This window comes from Chelonoidis abingdonii, chromosome 1 (genome assembly GCF_003597395.2).
Source record: "Chelonoidis abingdonii isolate Lonesome George chromosome 1, CheloAbing_2.0, whole genome shotgun sequence".
In the NCBI taxonomy this organism is placed as follows: domain Eukaryota; kingdom Metazoa; phylum Chordata; order Testudines; family Testudinidae; genus Chelonoidis; species Chelonoidis abingdonii.
Genome location: NC_133769.1, coordinates 167,260,432 through 167,281,124, shown reverse-complemented (window position 1 = coordinate 167,281,124; position 20,693 = coordinate 167,260,432). Strand labels below are relative to the sequence as shown.

Here is a 20,693-nt window from a genome sequence, read left to right as displayed (position 1 = left end):
TTCAAAGAGACGTTAGTCACAGAAAGGTTTGATGACCTTTTAATATATGTGTATTTCTCCCATGGTCACTAATGGAAGTTAGGTGGTTGTGTTGAAAAGGAGCTGTCTTCTGTTCTCTGTGGTAAGTCAGTACATGTTTCAGAGCTGCCTTTGAAAGAATTGTATTTCAATTAATCAGCAACACTTCTTCTCTTCCCACCCCAGCCTATGTTTTAAAGCAGCAATAGCAGCTGAGAACCAGAAGAAGTTGGAGCCTTCAGCACTGAAAGTGAATTGCAGAACTAAAATGAAAATGGAGGGAAGGCCAGAAATGTGTTGAATGCTCCTAGAACTGAGGCTCAGGGCCAGATCCTCAGCTGGTGTAAACCAGTGCAACTCAGTTGACTTAATTTACATCATTGGGAGGATCTGGCCCTCACTGTAGGAGTGCACTCAGCACAGAAATGCATTCTGTCTCAAACCAGGAAGTGCTGGATGATTTTACGGGGCGAGGAAAAATATTTTTAAACAGAGTTTCTTTGCTGAGTGCCATTACCTTCTGCCTATCTTCAGCCAGCTTAGTGAAGGTAGTCATTATGCATTTCTGGACTTAACATCATTTCCTTTTTAGTTTTGCAGTTCACCGTTTCAAGCTTAAACTATAGCAACTTCATTTCTTATTTGCAGGGGTTAAGAGCATCAGTCTTAGCCTCCATGAACATGTGTTGCTTTCCTTACCGTAGCCACAGCATCAGAATGATGATAGACGTAAGTTTTTGTATTTACTGTAGACATAGATAAAAGGCTAAGTAAATAAATGTATATGGTCACACTAAGCTTTTTCAGTTGATGGGTATTTTTTCTCGTGAGCCTGGTAAAGTTGTATTATAAATTGGTTTTTTTACAACAGTAAAATTGGTTTTCATCATAAAATAGTACTTTTAGATCGGCTTGTTTGTACATTTTTAAACATAAAAGAAGGGGCAATCTTTTAAAATCACTTCTATGACATCGAGACCTTCCTTACAAATTGATGATGGAAATGTGTTTTGAGAATGCCAGTGTTTGATATTAAAAATCTTTAAAAGTTGTTGAACTTGATTATTCCCTTTTTTTATAACCAATGAATTTGATATAAGCTGGAGTATTTTATCAACTTGTCACTTACCTACCATATCTGTTGTCAACCACGTGGGTTTTTTAGTTTTGTTTTGTTTTTTTTGAGTACCATAACGTATCTAATTAATTTTGAACACTGCTATTCTAGTTGTTCACAACTCCTTGAGTGAAAAGCATTTAATTCTTTTTGAACCAGATTATTGACCCCAACAAGTCTGTTTTCTACCTGGTTCAACCAACCATATTGCCTCCCCCTTTGTCTTCCCTGCATGATGGATGCACTGTGGGGGGAGGGGTATGGCCAGAAAGCATTGAGCTCTGGAGATCCCTGCTTTCTGCAGTGGCACTTTGGGGGCCTGTCATAAACAGCTGGTTAAGGGTTAATGCCTCTTTTACCTGTAAAGGGTTAAAAAGTTCACCTAGCCTAGCTAACACCTGACCAGAGGAACCAATGAGGGAACAAGATGTTTCAAAAGGAAGGAGGGAAGTTTTTCCTTTGTTTCAGAGTTTTCAGCTGGAGTGAGAAAGATCAAGGAACCAGCCTCTGATCAGAGTAATAAGTTTTAGAAAGGAATAAATAGGTTTATGTTTATTTCTTTGTAATCTGTCTTATGCAATTTAAGGGAATTATCAAAAATTGGGTATTTGGGTATTTTTTCTAAATTTGTGCCCAGGGAAATCTCTGTTTTGTTTTGAATCTGTTGTCATAGACCTGACCACGCCCTCTGTGGGGATTAAAGTGTGCTGCCTAGTCAGGCTTACTATTGTGGTAGGATGATGGTATGCTAATCTACTCCAGAGGGTTTTCTTTTTCCTTTCTTTTCATTTAAATTAAAGCCTTTTTCTTAATACCTGATTGATTTTTCCTTGTTTTTAGATCCAAGGGGATTGGATCTGTACTCACCAGGGATTGGTGGGGGAAATGAGGGGGGATGGTTAATTTCTCCTTGTTTTAAGATCCAAGGGGTTTGGATCTGTGTTCACCAGGGAATTGGTGAAGTCCCTCAAAACTACCCAGGGAAAAAGTAGTGCTTGGGGGATGGTGGCAGCGATACCAGATCTAAGCTGATAATTAAGCTTAGAAGTGTCCATGCAGGTCCCCAGATCTGTACCCTAAAGTTCAGAGTGGGGAAGGAACCTTGACAGGGCCACTGAAGGCAACATAAATTAGAACCACCCTGAGACTGCTCTGATTTGCATCAGGGGCCAAACTGGTACAACCAACTTTGCCCACATGTTCCCTAACCCTCCAGGTCCTGTGTCAAGCACAGTATAGTGGATTAGGGGATTGAGGGCATAGAGTTTAACACTAGTTCAAAAGCTGAAGTTCATAGCAAAGTTTATAACTGCGTGTATAACTTTGACATCAAGATGCTTTACTCTATTCAAAAACCTATAGCTTACAAAATATTGGTCTATTTAAACTGAAGGTCGCCAAACTCTGGTAGTGCCAGGCCAGCAGTGAAAGCGGGTTTCAGAAGATTGTTTGAGTACCAAGAGAATGCTTTGGTACCAAGTCACAGAAAGGTCAATTCCAGAAACTCACCACAAGAGCAACCCAGCAGAAACAAAGATGAAGATATGAAAGGCTGTAGGAAGTAAATCCTTGATTAAAATGTGTAAATGACTAGCCATCAGTAAGCATCAAAGGATTGAGGTACTCATACATCAAGTATATGTTTTAAAAAGTGTTTTGTGGGCTCCTGGATTTGTTCATTGGAATGGAAGGCATTGACCTCTAGTAATTCACCTATCTTATCTGAGACTGAACTTCTAGGTCTTGACACTGAAATTAAATCATCTTAGTGGACACACGCTACACTCTAAAAGTGAAAAAGATGGGGGAAATCAGACAGCACTCTTAGCAAACTATACAACCATACTGGTATTGAAAATATTGTGAAAGGATAAGTGCAGGCATCATGGTTTCACTCAAATTACTGAGCAAGGTAAAATGCGTGCTCTAGATCAATAGCTCCAAAGAGGAGGGAAGACTAAGATTACTACACTGAAAAGCTTGTGAGCAGATTAAATTTCGAAGTGTTAGATTAATTTAGTTGACTATTTCATTTCCGAGTTGCTGGTGCTTACTCAAATAATGCACAATAATATGTTGCTGAGAGATTGTCGTATGATTAAGATGTTGCATAAAGTGTAATCAGACTCCTAGCAATCAAATCACAAGAGACAATTTAGAAGCTTGTTATCTGAGCCATGGAAGGGGGAAAAGACAGGAGGATTCTGCAGACGTCTAAGTCTTAGAACTATTAATCGTTGACATGTTGCCTTGGACATATCTTTATTTTGCATTGTTTATTTTCTGATAAATGATCTTCTTTCAGCAGAAATTGTGGTTGAAACTTTTCTGTGTTTCTGTGGTCTGTTTAATTCAGAAAATATATTTGTTTGTTTTCTGTATGCACAACAAATACCAATGAAGAAATTATTTTAATGCTGTGTGTTTAAAATTATGTATTCGACAAGTTTCTGTTGCCCTGCAGAAAAATTGTAACACAAGTAATATACTTGCTTCTTAGCAGTGACACAAAGATAGTTAATAGGAAAATAAAAAACGTGTTAGAGCTTAAATGGCCATCAGAAATGCTAAGGCAGGCTGTGGCTAAAGGTAGTGAAGCTTTGTACTATCCAAGTGCTGTGAGTGGAGCTGAGTACCTGACAGTCTTCAACACCACTCAGAATTTGCCCCTCTGCCACCGTATCTGTGCGCGAAAACTTTGTACCTGTTTTCCAGTCAGAGTGCAAGCTCTAAGACACAGACAGTGTTCAGGCATTTTTACCACTGTGTCATAAAAATGGGCTCAGACTGGGTTTGTTGGGATGGTCATAGTGGCGGTAGTACCTGAGCCATTGTCTGCATTAGTGTTTGTAGCGTTGATCATCTAGGACCAACTGTACAGTGGTGGATAATGGGAACAACATTTTCTCGTGTAGATAAGGTATTTATGGGAGCCAACAACCACCAGTGTTGTTGCAAAAAGAGAAAATGTCTAATATCCTCAGGAATCTATAATTTGAAATTTTCTTATCTGCACTTTTAAAGGAAGATTTGAGGAAGATATCACTGCTTTGTAATATCATGACCTCTGTTACTTAGCATAAGGAATAGACAAAAGCAAAAGTGACTTATTTGACCCATAAGAACTTACTACAATATCCTAACATTCATTTGGGTCAAAAATCATTCAGCCCTGATAAAAACAAGGATAGAAAGGCTAAGCAACCTACTTTTTTTGTTGTCTGGTGTGTTGTCCACATATCCCTAGTAGGAGCCATCTGTTTCCCTCCTCATATGCTGTTCTTGATCCCGTTCTGCCTGTAGACTATGTTCTTAGGACAGGGTTTCTCATATTTGTTCATAATGTGGATGGTATTGTTCTATGGGCAACTCCCTTCCTATTTGCGATTATGCTGATGATCTTCCATTCAGGACTGGATAACATCCTAGTGATGATCACAGCAATTTCATATGAAAAAATGACATTCGGAACTTATGTAATTTTTTTTAGTGGCTTTAATGCAGTATAGAAGCTGTTAACAAGGAGAACCAACACAGCAGGACCAGCCAACCTCTTTGGACCATGAGCAAGTGCTCCACAGACCACAGTTTGGGAGCTTACATGTTAGGAGCAATTGATATTGTGGTCAGGATACTTGGATTAGTGGTGATGTCTTGCCCATTTAGTAAGTTCTCACAGTGAACCTTAACGCTCCATGACACATTTCTCCCAGAAGGCAATCTGAAACGGCTTCTGTCGCTGGGTGTCTCTCATTGCACCATGCTATGGCAGCATCCCCATTTGTTCTACTCTAGTTCCTTATTACGTTTAAAGTTGCTGAATTGTTAACCAAACAGCTGTTTAGACTTGGTGTCTATACAGATGCCTTGTTTATACTATTCATAGGTTGGTTAATGTTTAAAAAGAGCGGAGAGAATCTGGGAGCAAGTTGCTGTTCTGCTATGCTAAGGACAGGGGTATTACAGAGTAAGGTCTGCTATAATCTAATGTAGCAGTACTTTGCTAGCTCTGTCACCTGAAGAAAGAAGTGAGTAGAGACTCATTGCTACCTATGCGGGGGGTGAGGATCTAAGTCAATCAGCATGTTCTTTTAAAGCTTCCCAAATATTTGTAACTAATACAAGTGGAGGAGAAGCAAAGACGCTGATGACGAAGACCTTCCACTGAGGAACTGTTCTTAACATGAATTGATGTTGTTTGGCTAGCATGTGTAAAAGGGAAGGAAATTGAAGAGCCAATGAAAAACATGCATAATTAAGTGTGAAAGGTACTGTCCTTGTTAACGACATGACAAGATCCGGTAAAGAGCTTAGCTGGCCAGATTAAAACTAAAAAATTGTCTCCTCAATCCATCTGCTAACTCCAAGGAGCTTGCTTTCAGCACCTTTTGTTATTTCTGAAATGAAGTGGAATACTGTACTTCCTTTGCAAAGAAAATAATCTTAGACATTTTGGCTGACTCTTGTTGTGGTTTAATAATAATAATAATCCTTTTGTCAAAGACAATTACATGTGACATCAGTAAATTTTCAAGAAGGGAAGGCACCTGACTGCGTGTTAAAAAAGGGATTTTTTCCCCCTTGCCTTTGTTTTTTAGCCAAAATAAATATGCTGAACTTTCCTTGGAAAATCCATCTAGGTGTCTTGATTTTTGTGTTGATAGAAGGGGATCTTCAAGTATTTACAGGTAACACAACTCTTATCTTCATTCTCGTGTCCTTGTTTTCAATGGTTTAATGATAGCACTATCTGAACATGAAAACAGCTTTTTATTTTAACTAAAGTATGATAATATGGAGAACTACATGTGACTAGGTTCTGCTGTCTAATAACAGTGTAAATCGGAAGTAATTTCATTGTCTTCCACGGAGCTATTCTAGATTTACATTGTGGTAACTGAGTAGATGTAGCTACAGACTGTTTAAATTTTGATATGTGACACTTTCCAGGTTTTGACCAGCATGAAATACCAGTGAAACCATTTTTTATTTGTTGCTTTTTCTTAATAACTTACAATGGAAGGTTTTAATATCAGAGATCCTGCAGCTTTGCATAGATGTTTAAGATGTTATTGTAGTTTAGAAAGAATAGGGGTTTACCCTTGTGAACCTAGCCAGCATTTTCTTTTCTTTCTCGTGGTTATGCACAATCTGGCTGTGGCTTTCCACCCCAGAGGAGGCTGAATTTTGGTGGGTATGTACAGCATACAGGGCTTACTCCTACATACATTGAAATGAAAAGCAAAGTTCCTGTTAACTTTAATGGTGCACAGTCAGGGCTGTGGTTTTAACAGCACTTTTGGATTGAAAGTACTCTATCTATCACCACTATTCCTGTAGTGAATGCTTCTGATACCTTATTATTCTTCCTCTACCTCACTTTGTCTGCTAACGATATTCCCCTGGTCTTGTAGAATTCCCCTTGGACTTGTAGTTTTGGGTCATTTGATTATATGATAGAGAACTTCGCTGACTGTGGTTACCACTAGACAGGCCTCTTGCAACCCCACAGCCCCCATGAAGTTGTGGGCTTCTTGTGTTTGGGCGCTAATTAAAGATAAAAGTAAAACAAGTTAAAGCCTTTAGGATAATCTTTTTCTTTCTTTCTTTACTGTGCCATGTGTTGAAATACATGGGGAAAGGAGATATAATGGCTGACTGTTAACATGCTTCACAGTTCAATCCAGAGATATGAAGATCAAACAAGATTTGTGTAGAAAAGGAGCATGCAACAGACAGTGCATCTCTACTCCTTAGCTTAATTGTTCTCTTTCCTTATTTAGACTCTGAATCAGCAAGCCCTAAGCACACATCAGTTTTCTCAGATGGGTAGTTCTGCTGACTTCAATGGGCCAACTCATATATACGAGGTTAAACATGTGCATTGGTGTTTGCAGGATCAGGGTGATAGTGCTGATAGTTCATTATCAAGATGCTGCAAAGAAGTTAAAATTCTTTAAAATACAGATAGGTCCAGCCAGCCATCATCAGGACAGAATATTTGGGGTAGACTACTTGTAGTGTGTCAGAAAACCACTGGGCATAAAAAGTTGCCTGCTCTAGTGGTAGCTTTTTCAAGGATGCCTACCTATTTGGAACTAGATTTAGACCTTAATTGGCAACATGAGAGAGACCAAGGACTGAATGGGCTGTAAAGACAGAACTCCCCCCACCTGGTCTCTCCCAGTGAGGAGTGAAAGTTTTTGGAGCAGCAATGCAGGGGAGGCTTTTGCTGCTATGGCCTATGCTGTTGCCTGTATTGTGTATAAATGGAGTACTTGAGTCTCCATGGTAGTCATATAGCACTTTCCACAATGCCAGCACTAAATTCATATTTAAATACCAATTCATAAGCAGTTTTTCAGTTGAGACCACTCCGATAGGAGGTAAAACACTGGGCTTACCTTGATTTTAAACTTTTGCCAAGTGATCATGTGAAACTAATTGCATGATGAACCAGACAAATGAAAATTCAGCTAGAAGGTATACATTCCCTTGATAACATGGTAAATTCAGAGGAGCTGGGGAAATCACAAACACCTTTCCTATGATAAATGCAGCTCATTCTCTGCTACCCTGCCCACTTGCACCAGTGCGTCTGAGAGGAGAAATGTACCCTTGTAAAATGACTAATGAAAAACCAAATCCCTTTTGGCCAAATTCTATGGTTCTTAGTCAAAACTGCCACTGAAGTCAACTAGAGGTTTGCCCAAGTTAAGGACTGCAGGATATCAGCTATAACTGTACTGCCCAGAAATCCAGGGCAGTGTGTTGGGATATATAGAATGGTGTAACTCTGTCAGCTGAGTCTTGAATATGGTTTAATTTTACAGAAGAAATTTACTCCGCTGCAGAGGAAATCGAAGGTAAGCATGCTAGACCAACAACTCAACCCAATGGCTGGCAACTAGTAAATCCTTCCCTGTCTCCTGAGTCAAGACAACATACTGAACTCACAGGAAAGGAACACCTCAACAGGCGTGTGTTGTTTCGAAGGAAGAGGTCCATCCTGTTTCCTAGTGGAGTTAAAATTTGTCCAGATGAGACTGGTGAGCAGGTCATTGCCAACCATCTGAAATACTTCAGACTCCGAGGTAAGTGAGCGCAGGGAAGCTGACACAGTGCTCTATAGCAGTGTTACGGTAAGTAAAGATGAAACCATTGCATGCTTATTAAAGAATTGAATTTAAAAATTCATTTTAAAAGTGTGGTATTTGTTATAAACATTAATACTTATCATACAAAGAGGCCCTAGGTTAAGTACATAAGAAATTTTGCTTTTGTTCCTTGATAACTCAAAATAATTATGTATGAGCTAACAACCCCCGCTAGCCACACTTACATTATTGAGGGGAGGGATAGCTCAGTGGTTTGTGCATTGGCCTGCTAAACCCAGGGTTGTGAGTTCAATCCTTGAGGGGGCCACTTTGGGATCTGGGGCAAAATCAGTACTTGGTCCTGCTAGTGAAGACAGGGGCCTGGACTCAGCAACCTTTCAAGGTCCCCTCCAGTTCTAGGAGATTGGTATATCTCCTATTATTATTATATTTATATCTTGGAGATATCTCAGTCCCTGCAATCAAAGCTCCTCCATAATAACGAATACAACTATACCAGTATGACTTCCTATGTGGACATTCTTATTCCAGAATAGGAGGGGCTTTTTCAATTGAATTAATGTTGCTTTGAAAGGGGTTTAAACTTAACTGGGAAAAAACAGCCACTTTTTTTTCTGGATAAGGGTCCATATGGGAAGTTATAGCAGTATAACTGGTATTACTTACCCATGTAGGGAAAGTTAGGCTCCTAAGTTACATAAGCCTGGCCTATACTCTGGGAAATTAGGTTAGTATATCTATATGTCACTCGGTGTGAAAAATCCATTCTCTTGAGCAACACAGTTAAACCAAGCTAACGCCTGGCGAATTCCTCCAGTTACCTAGCTCCTGCTTCTCAGGAAGTGGAAAACTCAAAGTGACGGGAGAATCCTCCTGTCTGTAGACAATATCTTGACTTAAAATGCTACAGTGGTGCAGCTGCAGCACTTCACTGTAGACAAGGCCTTAGACATTTTTGGGAATTCTGTCCTAAGTGATTTGCCTAAGTCACACATCCTGGGTCTCCCCAGTCCCAGGCTAGCTCTCTAGCCACTGGACCATTCTTTTTACTATGCTCAACAGTCTCACATCCCTACCCCCTCTCAATTTTTGAAGTAGTAGCCAGATGAAGAACTTCCTGTAGTGTAGCCCTATTGGAATCAGAATCCCTTTCACATACAGTCAGTAGTGGTGCTAGTCAGTAATGTAAACTCCCGCTCAATAAAATTCCTGAGGCCTAAATGTGTGCCAGACTTCCAGCATGAAAAAAACAGCACTGGAAGCGTTGAACAGTGGGATGACTTCTGCAGCATAAATGAAATACTCTGTCCAGATTCATGATACGGCATTGCCAACGCAAGCAAATTAGGCTGGATCATGTCAGGTTCCTGTTATTTAAATCTGGGACTAAAATGATAGTTGTCTCCCTTTAAGAAGGGACTGTCGAGAGATATGTGGAAGCTCTCTGGGAAGCTCTCCTTAGCCATTCTTCACCTTAGCTCCCTCTTCTCTTACATTGCTCCCATCTGATCCATTGACTTTCCCTGTTTCTGCACAGCACTCTCCAGTTGCTAAGTATATAACTGAGAAACTTACTAGTTCATTATCGATTCACAGTGACCACTTCAGAGGTCATAGCCACTGAATACTTCATTTTCTTTTATAGCTAAGCTCATCTGAGCCCAACATGAGCCTCACAAGTCAACTAAAGACAGGACCCTGATTGTTGAAGAGACCCTGATTGTTGAAAAGCCCATCAAAGTCAATGAGAGTCTCTCCTCTGACTTCACATGGGTTTGGATCAGGCCTATTGTGCACAAGAGGCATGCTTCTGCTTCTTTCAAGTCAGTGTTAAAGCTCCTGTTGACTTCACTAGTCAACAGGCCATGTTAGTGGAAGGTACATTGAAAGAATAAATTCAGAGAACACAATGAAATCATTTATGCTCCGTAGAGCCAGAGCGTTATTTGAATATTAAATTGTGCCCTAGTGTAAATGAGGAATTTTAAAGATTGTTAGCCATGTGCCAAACTTTATGAATTTTCCATTACATCCCTCTAGAAGCATTTTACTGGGTTTCTTAAAAATATTCAGATCTGTATGTTTTAACCATTGTTATTTTGTCAGTCCTCTAAAACACCTTCTTTCTCACCATATCTGTCCCCTGAGTACTGGGCATGACCATAGTTATCCTGATATTCTTTCCTCCTATATTTTTTATCTAAAGGGGTATTCCAGTAAAAGTCCTTCTTTAGTTTCATGTGGACCACCATAAAAGTCAATGCTGCTACAATGGAGAAAGAAGTCAATTGTCATTCTAACGTCATTGATTATTTTTAAGCTATAGTCAAAACATTAATGCTGATGTGACTGTTTTCCATGTCATACTCATTCTATCTGTATCTACTTTAGAAAGGAACAGGTAGGAATATATTTAGCTATTTCTTTTAATTTTATAAAGGCCTCTTCCAACCAGGATTCCGTATTTTTTGCCTAATGCAGTCTTATGGCTCCCAGCTTTACTGGCTTCTGTGAGGTTCTGAGAGCTGCTGAGGTTGCCTCTGCTTTGTTATGGGCTACAAGCTGAGTGCTCATCTCTTGTGACTAGATCTCTCCATGGAGATTTTTAAACAGAACTTCCCTGTTACTTTTTATGGGGAAATTCTACTTGCAAATCAAATGCATGATGTGGCACCTGGTGTTAGACCTCCTGTAATTCACAAAGAGAACAACACAAGTGGTACTAAAAATATATGATGAAACATGAAAAATTCACAGTGATACTGAACAGAGCATATAGAAAATCATTATGTCTGCATTTTCAAATCTATTATTATTAGCAGTCTAGTAATACCAAGAGGTCCATCTAACATTACTGGCATCATCGTACTGAGCTGTACCTCTCCATAGTAAGAGAGCAAGGAGCTGACAGTCTAAAAGGGAAGGAGTCACAGCATGGGAGAGGCAAGCTAGGTTCAGGGAGGAAGTGACTTGTTCAAGGTCATGCTAGCAGGTCAGCGGCAGAGCCAGAAATACATGTCGGGTCTTCTGTGTCTCATTCCAGTGCCGCAGGCGTGGTGCCAGGGTTTTTTGCACCCTAGGCGGGGGTCCTTCCGCTCTCCCAGTTGTTAGCGCATTTCTGCCGCGGGGGGGGGGTCCTTCTGCGCTCCGTCTTCGGGGCATTTGGCGGCGGGTCCCGGAGCGAGTGAAGGACCCGCTGCGCGAATTGCCACTCACAACCCAGAGCGCGGAAGACCCCACGCCACAAATTGCTGCAAGGGCGCAAAATGCCGCCCTCCCAAATCCTGGCACCCTAGGCGACTGCCTAAGTTCCTAAATGGAAGCACCAGCCCTGCAGTGCCATGGTCACTCTAATCCAGGTGTCGGCAACCTTCAGAAGTGCCTGTGCGAGTCTTCATTTATTCCTCTAATTTAAGGTTTTGTGTGCCAGTAATACATTTAACGTTTTTAGAAGGTCTCTTCTAGGTTCTACAATATATAACTAAACTATTGTTGTATATAGTAAATAAGGTTTTTAAATGTTTAAGAAGCTTCATTTAAAATTAAATTAAAATGCAAAGCCTCCAGACTGGTGTCCAGATCCGGGCAGTTGTGAGTGCTGCTGAAAATCAGCTCGCGTGCTGCCTTCTGCACACGTGTCATCGGTTGCTACCCGGCTCTAATCACATTCCTAAATCGCAAAACAGCCCACTACTTGGATAGGGTTAGCATTTTTACTATCATTAGCCCAGCACTGTCTGACAAATCTAGGGTTTTGTGCCTCTACACTCCTTAGTGTTTTATACCCCTCGTGTCTTGGATGATAGTCATAAAGAGACTTTTTTTTAAAAAAGAGTATTTACAGATGGAGTCAGCCTATCTAGACATTCTATATCATGTTTGTCACTGTAATATCTGACCATGTAACTGAAGAGTTATTTATGTCTAATAGATATCTATGATACTGTAGAGTTGATATGGATACACAGTTTGGTTTGATCCTGCCAATCAGGGCCGATGCAACCAATTTAGACGACCTAGGCGGTTGCCTAGGGTGCTGGCATTTGGGGGGCGCCATTTTCTTGGCAGTGACTGCAGGCCGGATTTCGGCCACCTGGTCGCCCCAGCATTTAGGCGGAGGGAGCTGGGGCGGGGAGCGGGGGGGACCCAGCAGCAAGTAAAGGGGGCGCGCCGCAGGGTACTCCCTGTCCCAGCTCACCTCTTCCCCGCCTCCTGCCCAAGCATGCCATGGCCGCTTCACTTCTCCCGCCTCCAGGCTTGTGGTGCCTAGCTGATGGTGCGCAAGCTGGGAGGCAAGAGAAGTGAGCAGCCATGGTGTGCTTGTGCTTGTGGGTGGAGCAGGGGTGCCTGGGGCGAGCGGGTGCTCAGGGCAGAGAGGGGGAAGCTGCGTGAGTGCTCAAGGGCGGAGGGGAGCTGTAGCTGCGGTTGGTGCGGGGGGGGAGAGAGGGCGCAAGGCAGAAGTTTCGCCTAGGGCGCAAAACATCCTTGCACCAGCCCTGTGCCAACTGCTGAGCTTCTAGCCATGGATAAAAGGGTGTTTGTGAAATCAAAATGCAATAGGTGCTGACATGGGAGTTAAAGGCACTTGGCATATCACAGGATCAGGCCCTATATGAGTATATGGTGGGATTATTAACACATGCTCTTTTAAGATTAACTTCTTTGCTGCTGCTGACAGTTTCATGTGATCTGGCAGTAATGTTTGATTGAAGGACCCTAACAGAGAGGCTGAAGTTTCAACTTGTTACTCAAACCTTAACTAAAGGTGAACAGAAGTAGCTTTAAAAACAAAAAACTAATCAACCTTACTGAGTGGCCAAAGCTGATAAAAGGTATTTTAATTAAAGGGGCTAATTTAGTAAATCAGTGCATCATTTTCTCTGCTTAGCCCTTTTCTGCATTGTTTCCAGCCAAGCAAATTTTAATGCCTGATTTAATACACAGACAACACATTGTGGGGTTTGTGATGGAAGCAGTGGTTCAGCCTCTCCTTCATCTGAGATCTTAGGTGTTAGCATGTGCAGCTAAAAAGCTCCATTTTCTCCAGAGAGATTTTTCTGTCTGTACTGCAGTGCTGTATGGAGGTGGGTTGTGTGCTGTTTGAAGACTTAGGGCTGCTGCTGTTGTGAATTCTATCTTTAATTGTTTCCGTGTGCTGTCTAAAGGTTGCTGTGTTCAACCCCATATGCATTTCAACAGCAGAGGAAGAGATCTGTGTGTGCATATACATATATTATAATCTGTTTGACAAGGATTAATGAAACCTTTGGATGAGAAGCACCTTAGAAGTGTCAATCATTGTTTTAATTACTATGACCTTGAATCTCACATCACTACAGACTGAGCCAGGCAGTTCCACAGAAGCAACAAGAGAAGATATCGACATCCTGCTGCTTCAGAATAGATTGTCCTCCCCAATTCAGAACTCCTAGTAAACCGTACAATTCAACTCTTAAGAAGCACTAATGGGATTAAATGAGGATAAAACTCCAGCACTGCCCACTTACACAAATGACCAGCAAGCTACACCCCCCCACCCCCTGCTAGGTGTCCAGTACTGTCATATGTCGTCCCTCCTGTTAACCTCACAAATCCCTGCATATCAAGTGAGATGTAATAGGCTAAGTGACTCTTTCTCTTCAGAAAGCTAAATGCTAAAACCAGAGCCAAACCACACAGTTCCGTGGGAATTAGTGTGTCCCATACAGATGGGTGAGGGGCATGTTATGGGCAAAGTTTCAACGTAGGACTTCAGACAGAGGATCACATGGAAGTCTTAAATGGTTATTTTCAAAAGAACAGTGCAGCCTGCAGGGAAGGGAATTTTAAACAAAGACTTTTTTCACCTCCAAAAGATCTGGCCATGTCAGTGCACTCTCAAACTGGATGTAAAACTAGGCTGACCAGATAGCAAGTGTCAAAAATCGGGACAGGAGGTGGGGGGTAATAGGTGCCTATGTGAGAAAAAGACTCCCAGATCAGGACTGTCCCTATAAAATTGGGACATCTGGTCACCCTATGTAAAACTTCAGTGGAGACAGTAACACTTAACTGCCTTTGTTAGGGGCTTTGAATTCTACCAGTGAAAAATATTGTAAAAATGGTAAGTATTATTCACGTATGCACAGCGGTGTAAGCATCAGGTTTGAAACACTTGCACTTCTTCACCCCAGGTTAGAATCCTGGTAGTTTCAGCTTCCTCCTTTCACAATAGATCAGTTGAGTTTCACATGGTTTTAGTGTGTATAGGGTTTTCTGATACAACCTTTAAAACCAAGGCCCTGTCGGCTCTGCGTGGGCATTAAGAGCCCATGGAACTTTTATTCATTAGAGTGTGAGTTTGCATCAGTATCCTGAGCAAAAATTCCTGCTTTTGCCTCTAGTACAGCAAACTGGTTGTTCCCCTTCTAGCTGGGCTGTAGTTCAGTGGTGCATTAAATGATTTTTGAAGCACCACTCCTTGTGGATGAAAGATGCTATGTAAATGTAAGATCTCCATTTTGAGAGAGAGGATGGGACAGGCTATCTGATTTCCATTCCTGGCTCTGCCACTGATTTGCTGTGTGATTTACTAGAGACACACATCCTCTCAGTACCTCAGTTTTCCCATCTGTAAAATAGGGAGAGTAATACTTCCTTAGCAGTATTGTGTAAGGCTTTAGTCATTAAGGTTTGTAAAGTGCTTTGAGTTCTTTGGATGAAGGGTGCTATAGAAATGCAAAGTATTATTATTTTAATATTTTCTCTCTTTCAAGGGTTCTGAATTACCATCACCAGGTATGGATGGAAGCCATTTCTAGTAGAAGCTTCCCTTTCCACCCGCATACAACTTCTAACCTCTTTTTTTAACTGCCTTGAAAGACTGGTCGTGATTTAGTGATGGTTTTTAATCAGTATCATCTGCTAAGGATTAAGGGGGGTTGATCAGAAATCCTGTCTCCTCCATGGGCTGATCGTGCAAACACCACCAGGTATAATCTCATACAAGTCCAGTAAATGTTTTTCCAGGGCAAGGACTAATGAGGACTGCAGGATCTAGCCAGATGGGTGAACTCTTTACATTCGTGTTGAGGGCTAGCATGTGTATTCAAATGGTTTCTGGCAGCGTCACTGCATCTGAAGCTGTATCAGCATTTCTGTTGGTTTTTCAGGGATTCACAACTCACTTGCAGAACTTCATTCCTGACTAAACTTATCGTTCATGGCCTTGGTGTATGAGCAGACTTCTTTCTTCATTTTACTTCACATTTTAAATATGGCTTGGCAACTGAAGTTGGCAACAACTAAGAAGTTCAGTCATCTCAGCTGCTTTTTGCATTCAAATCTCTAAAATGGCTTTGATTTCAACAATGAACTTTGATATGAATGATGGCATAATATCGTTCCAGAAAGTCTTGAGAATGTGGATGGAAAGGAGGAAGCTTGGCAATAAGGCACAGGACTGTGATTTGCAGTGTGTTCAGTACCCAGGTCTGCCACAGACTTCTTGTGGGACCTGGGGCAAGTCACTGAATCTCTTTGAGCTTCAGTTCCCCTTCTGTAAAATGGGGATGATAGCACTTCCCTAACTCACGGTGGTGTTGTGAGGATAAATACATTAATGTTTATGAGGATTATCAGATACTCTGATAATTAGGTCATACAGTATCCTAGGTAGATGGAACATACAGGAAGAGGACAATTGCAAAATGCAGCATCACAACCCTTTGATGAGTGATTGCAATGCATGAGTGATGGCTGCTTTTCATAAAGGATTAAACTCAAGGAGGTGCTCAGCATATGCAGTTTCCATTGATTTCACTGGGAATTTGCTGATGCTTGGCACCTGTTAGGATTTGGTTCAAGATTTGTACAGGGTATGCAATGTCCAGAGCGGGTGGGAGGGGGAGGGAATCCTTTTGTAAACGTAAAGACATTAAAACAGAATTCTCTGCTAATGTGTACTAGATTGATACCTTTTCTAACCATCTGGTTTCACCCCACCTCAGATCTTGTCTCTGTTTGGCCCTAAGTGAACAAGAAGAGAAAACTTCCTCATTAAATGTTAATTTAAATACTTAATGAGGAAAGCTTCCCTTCGTTATGGCCCTCTGGTTGAGTAAGTGAATTTCTGCCTTGGAATCTTTTAACCTAGAGCAGTGTTTCTCAATGACTGGACCAGTGCAGGTCCCTGAGATCTCCCTGACAACAGTTTAGAAAGGCAGCAAGCCGGTCCCTGGTATCAAACACTCACTGCTGTTATCTTCTTTCATTATGTTCCTCCATTCAGTTTACAGTTTAATCAGTGGTGTTTGAGTGGCAGTTAACATCTCCCTGTTGAAGGCCTGAATTAATTCAATTGCTTGATCACCACCCTTGTCTGCTTTGCACCAAATTCTTCCCTAGGATATGCATGGGCAACTCGCACTGAAGCCATCTGGAGTTGGACTTGCACATGTGAGGGCAGAATATGGCCCTGGGTAAAGAGCGAGAAGTGAGACAAAACCTTTGGTAAGGCTATGTCTACACTAGCGCTTTTGTCGGTAAAGCTCTTGTTGGTCAGGGGTGTGCAAAAACACACCCGATTGACATAAGTTATACCAACAGAAGCACTGGTGTGGACAGCACTGTGTTGGTGGGAGACGCTCTCCTGCCAAAATAGCAACTGCCACTCATTGTGGGTGGTTTAATTATGCTGACAGGAGAGGTCTCTCGTGTCGCAGAGAGCAGCTACGCAGGAGACCTTACAGCGGCGCAGCTGCATCGGCATAGCTGTACCGGTGTATGGTCTCTAGTGTACACATGGCCTAAGTGAGTTAAACGTTTTGATAGGAAACTGACAGCACAGTGGGATCATGAGGCTCCGGAAGCAAGATGAAGTCGTGGGACCTGACTGAACAGTGCACGATGCTTGTTCACTAATGTGTGTCTCTTCAAGGCCACCTTACAGATGAAAGCTGAATAACCAGGCATTTATGTTACTGTTCGTGGAAGAGAATTACCATGCATGGCTTTGAAAAATATACCTCAAAATGGCTTTTGTCTTGATAGCTTTGAAGGACCCCAAAGTGGAGACCAGGGTCAGACTGAGGAAAAAAAAGAGAAGCAAGGAGCCTCCCCACCTTATATCCCTGTACAGGGCCCAGTCACAGTTGACGTGGGAAGTAACCTACCCAAAGGAGGTGAGGGAAGAGCCTCTCTGCCTTTCCTCCAGTATGGGCTATGACCATTTAAAGGATGGAAAGTACGGGTGTTCTGGTGTATTTTGCCCTCAAAGGCCAACGAATTATCCAGAATGCCTCTGGGGATTCCCACTGCAGTACAGTCCTTCTTCACCCTTCCCTCTCCGCAGCGTGACCAGTGGCTTATAGCCACAGTCCTACTGTTAGAACCAGAAGCTGTCTTCTTCAGAAAAACACATGGGCTTGTCTAACAGAGTGTAAAGGCTCTAAACGTGGGAATCTTTCATGCCATCATCCTGCATACACTTCAGCAAGAAAGGATTTCCTTTTTTGTCTGTGAAAACAAAAGCTATAAGTATTAACAACTGTGTAAAATAACAATGACCAGTCTTAATTCTGAACTGCTTGGCTCCTGTCAATTTACTTCAAGCCCTTAATGTCGGTCTTAACTTTTTTGTCCATTTCTCCACATGGCTAGAAAAACACCAAGGCACATTTACACTGGCAGAGTTACAGCGCCAGCAGTTACAGCACATCTCAGAGAACATTGAAGGGAAACAGCTGTTGTGTGTCCACACTGCCAGCTGTCTGTGCAATGGCGTGTTCACATTTGCGGCACTTGCAGCGCTATTTGGAAAGATGCACTCTGGGCAGCTATCCTACAGAGCATCTCTTCCTCTTCTGCCGCTAAGACTTGTGGGAAGGCAGATGGGATCATGGGGAATCCTGGGTCCTGTCCCAATGCCCCATGATGTACTGCTTTGCATCCCAGCAATCTCTGTGCTTCCGTCTGCATTTGGCGCCATCTTTCAACGGTTTGTGTACTGCGTGCCCTGCCTCTTCAGGCTGCAGGAATGGATCCCGAGCTGTTGACTAGAATGCTGCTCACTCTGACCAACACGTCACGAGTGGCAGTGGAGTTATTCCTAGAACTACAAAGGCAAGAGGAGTGCAACATTGATCTTGCCACATGTACTAGCTACAACACGAGATTGCTTTTGGCATTCATGGAGGTGCTGACCAATGCAATGCCGGTTTGGGCTTGGGAAACAAGCACTGAGTGGTGGGATCACATCATGATGCACATCTGGGATGACCAGCAGTAGCTGCAGAACTTTCGTGGGACTGTGTGATGAGCTCGCCACAACCCTGCGGTGCAAGGACACAAGAATAAGAGCTGCCTTGTCATTGGAAAAGCATGTGGTGATTGCACTGTGACAGCTGGCTGCTCCAGACTGGTACCGATCGGTGGCTAACCAGTTCGGAGTGGGGAAAGTCTACTGTTCGACTCGTGTTGTCGGAAGTCTGCAGGGCCATTAATCTCATCCTGCTCTGAAAGACTGTGACGTTGGGGAACGTGCGTGACGTTGTAGATGGCTTTGCACAAATCGTCTTCCCTAACTGCGGAGGGGCAATAGATGGCACGCATATTCCAATTTTGGCACCAAACGACCACCTAGCCACCGAGTACATCAATTGCAAGGGGTATTTCTCAATGGTTCTCCAGGTGCTTGTGGATCACTGTGGGCGTTTCACAGACATTAATGCAGGCTGGTCCGGAAAGGTGTATGACCCACGCATCTTTCGGAACACTGGCCTGTTCAGGAAGCTGCAAGCAGGGACTTTCTTCCTGGACCAGAAGATCACTGTAGGGGAAGTTGAAATGCCCATTGTGATCCTGGGAGACCCCACCTACTACTCAATGCCGTGGCTTATGAAGCCATACATGGGAAACTTGACAGCAGCAAGGAGCAGTTCCACAACAGGTTGAGCAAGTGTAGAATGACTGTTGGATGTGCTTTTGGCATTTAAAGGCCTGCTGGTGCTGCCTCTATGGGAAGCTGGACCCGGCCGATGATAAGTGTGTGTTGGCGGTGTCTGGGGGAGCATGGGAAAGAGTTTTGTCACAGTGGCTGCGTGGGAGAGTGGGCGTAGACCTGATCTGAAGAGCTAGTATCGCCTGGAGCATGTCTGCTTGGTGCTCCATAATGTATAAGAGCCCTTCTGGCAAGCCACATTCTCCTTTTGGATCCTCGTCTCACTGTTCCGCCACTCCTTCAATTCTTGTTTCTCGGTGGTGGAGTGCATCATGACCTCACACAGAAAGTCCTCCTTAGTTCTTCTTGGCTGCTTTTTAATTCGGCACCGCCATTCAGCTGCCAATAACAAAGAGGAGGCTGGGCTCCTAAAGTCATCTCTGAAGTTTAAATGCAACATTTTCAGAAGCAGTATTGTTTGCAACACAGAGACCACTGATTCAGTGATTTAAAACACATACGTGTCACTAACTGGCTGACCCCAGGCAAGCACATAAGAGCCACAAGACCCCCCAAATGGTTAGTAGCCACAGGGGCAGGGTAAATAACTCTTCCCAGACCCTGCTGTACACTGGGCACGTGGCTCTTGGGGAGAACCAGCACTGTAGGGGGAGCCTGATAATCATTCCTGTTCCCTCACTTTCCACAGGATGTGTGATCATCATGGAAGATATTTCACTGCTGAGGGTGAGCAGGAAATCAAGGAAGGGTTTCTGCCCTTGCCCTTATGCGGCTCGCCTGTGTGCAGCAATGGTGCTCCCCTACCTCCACTGTGATGGCACAGTGGCACGGGAAAGTTACCATTAATGGGGCAAGAAACAAAGCAGCTCTGCTGAAGAACCTGCAGCAGTGGACTGCCCAGTATCTCCACAAGAGTTTCCTGGAGATCTCTGAGGGAGATTCCCATGAAATGAGAGAGTCAATCAACAGCCTGTTCCACCACTCACACTAGGCATGCAGTGGGAGACAAGCCTGCTTTCTGCAACCCTCCTGCCCCCAACAACTCACTTCAGCGATTCTCAAAATCAAATCCATTTACCAGGAGCCTCCTCTCCTGTTTGTACTTCGCCAACATCCAACAGCTGTGACTGGCTAGCGTTCTCCAAGTCATCCTCTGCCTCTGGGTTCCCCTCCACATCCTTGTCCAAGATTTCCTCCTCTTGGCCCAGTCCACTCTCGACTGGCACGCTAGCTACAGAAGTAGCCATAGTGGCCTTTGCAGGGAAGGTGAGGTTGCCGCTGAGTATTGCGTCCAGCTCTTTGTAGAATTGGGAGCACGTGGGCACAGCACTGGAGTGGCGGTTTGCCTCCCGTGCCTTGTGATAGGCATTCCATAGCTCCTTCATTTAGTTCCTGCACTGCAATGTATCCCGGTCATGGCTCTTTCCATCATGCATCATGAAATCTGTCCAAACGTATCATAATTCTACGACTGGAGCGCAGCTGTGACTGCACTGCCCCC

General features: G+C 43.0%; 1 protein-coding gene across 1 annotated transcript in view; it reads left to right on the top strand.

Moving 5' to 3' along the window:
* Positions 1–20,693, top strand: part of IMPG2 (interphotoreceptor matrix proteoglycan 2) — a 113,206-nt gene that overhangs the window by 2,825 nt on the left and 89,688 nt on the right. Inside the window, exons 2-3 of the mRNA XM_032804500.1 lie at positions 5,734–5,823; positions 7,969–8,229. Of these exons, the coding sequence (XP_032660391.1) occupies positions 5,745–5,823; positions 7,969–8,229 (340 nt within the window). The 5' untranslated portion in view covers positions 5,734–5,744. The remainder of the gene's footprint in view (positions 1–5,733; positions 5,824–7,968; positions 8,230–20,693) is intronic.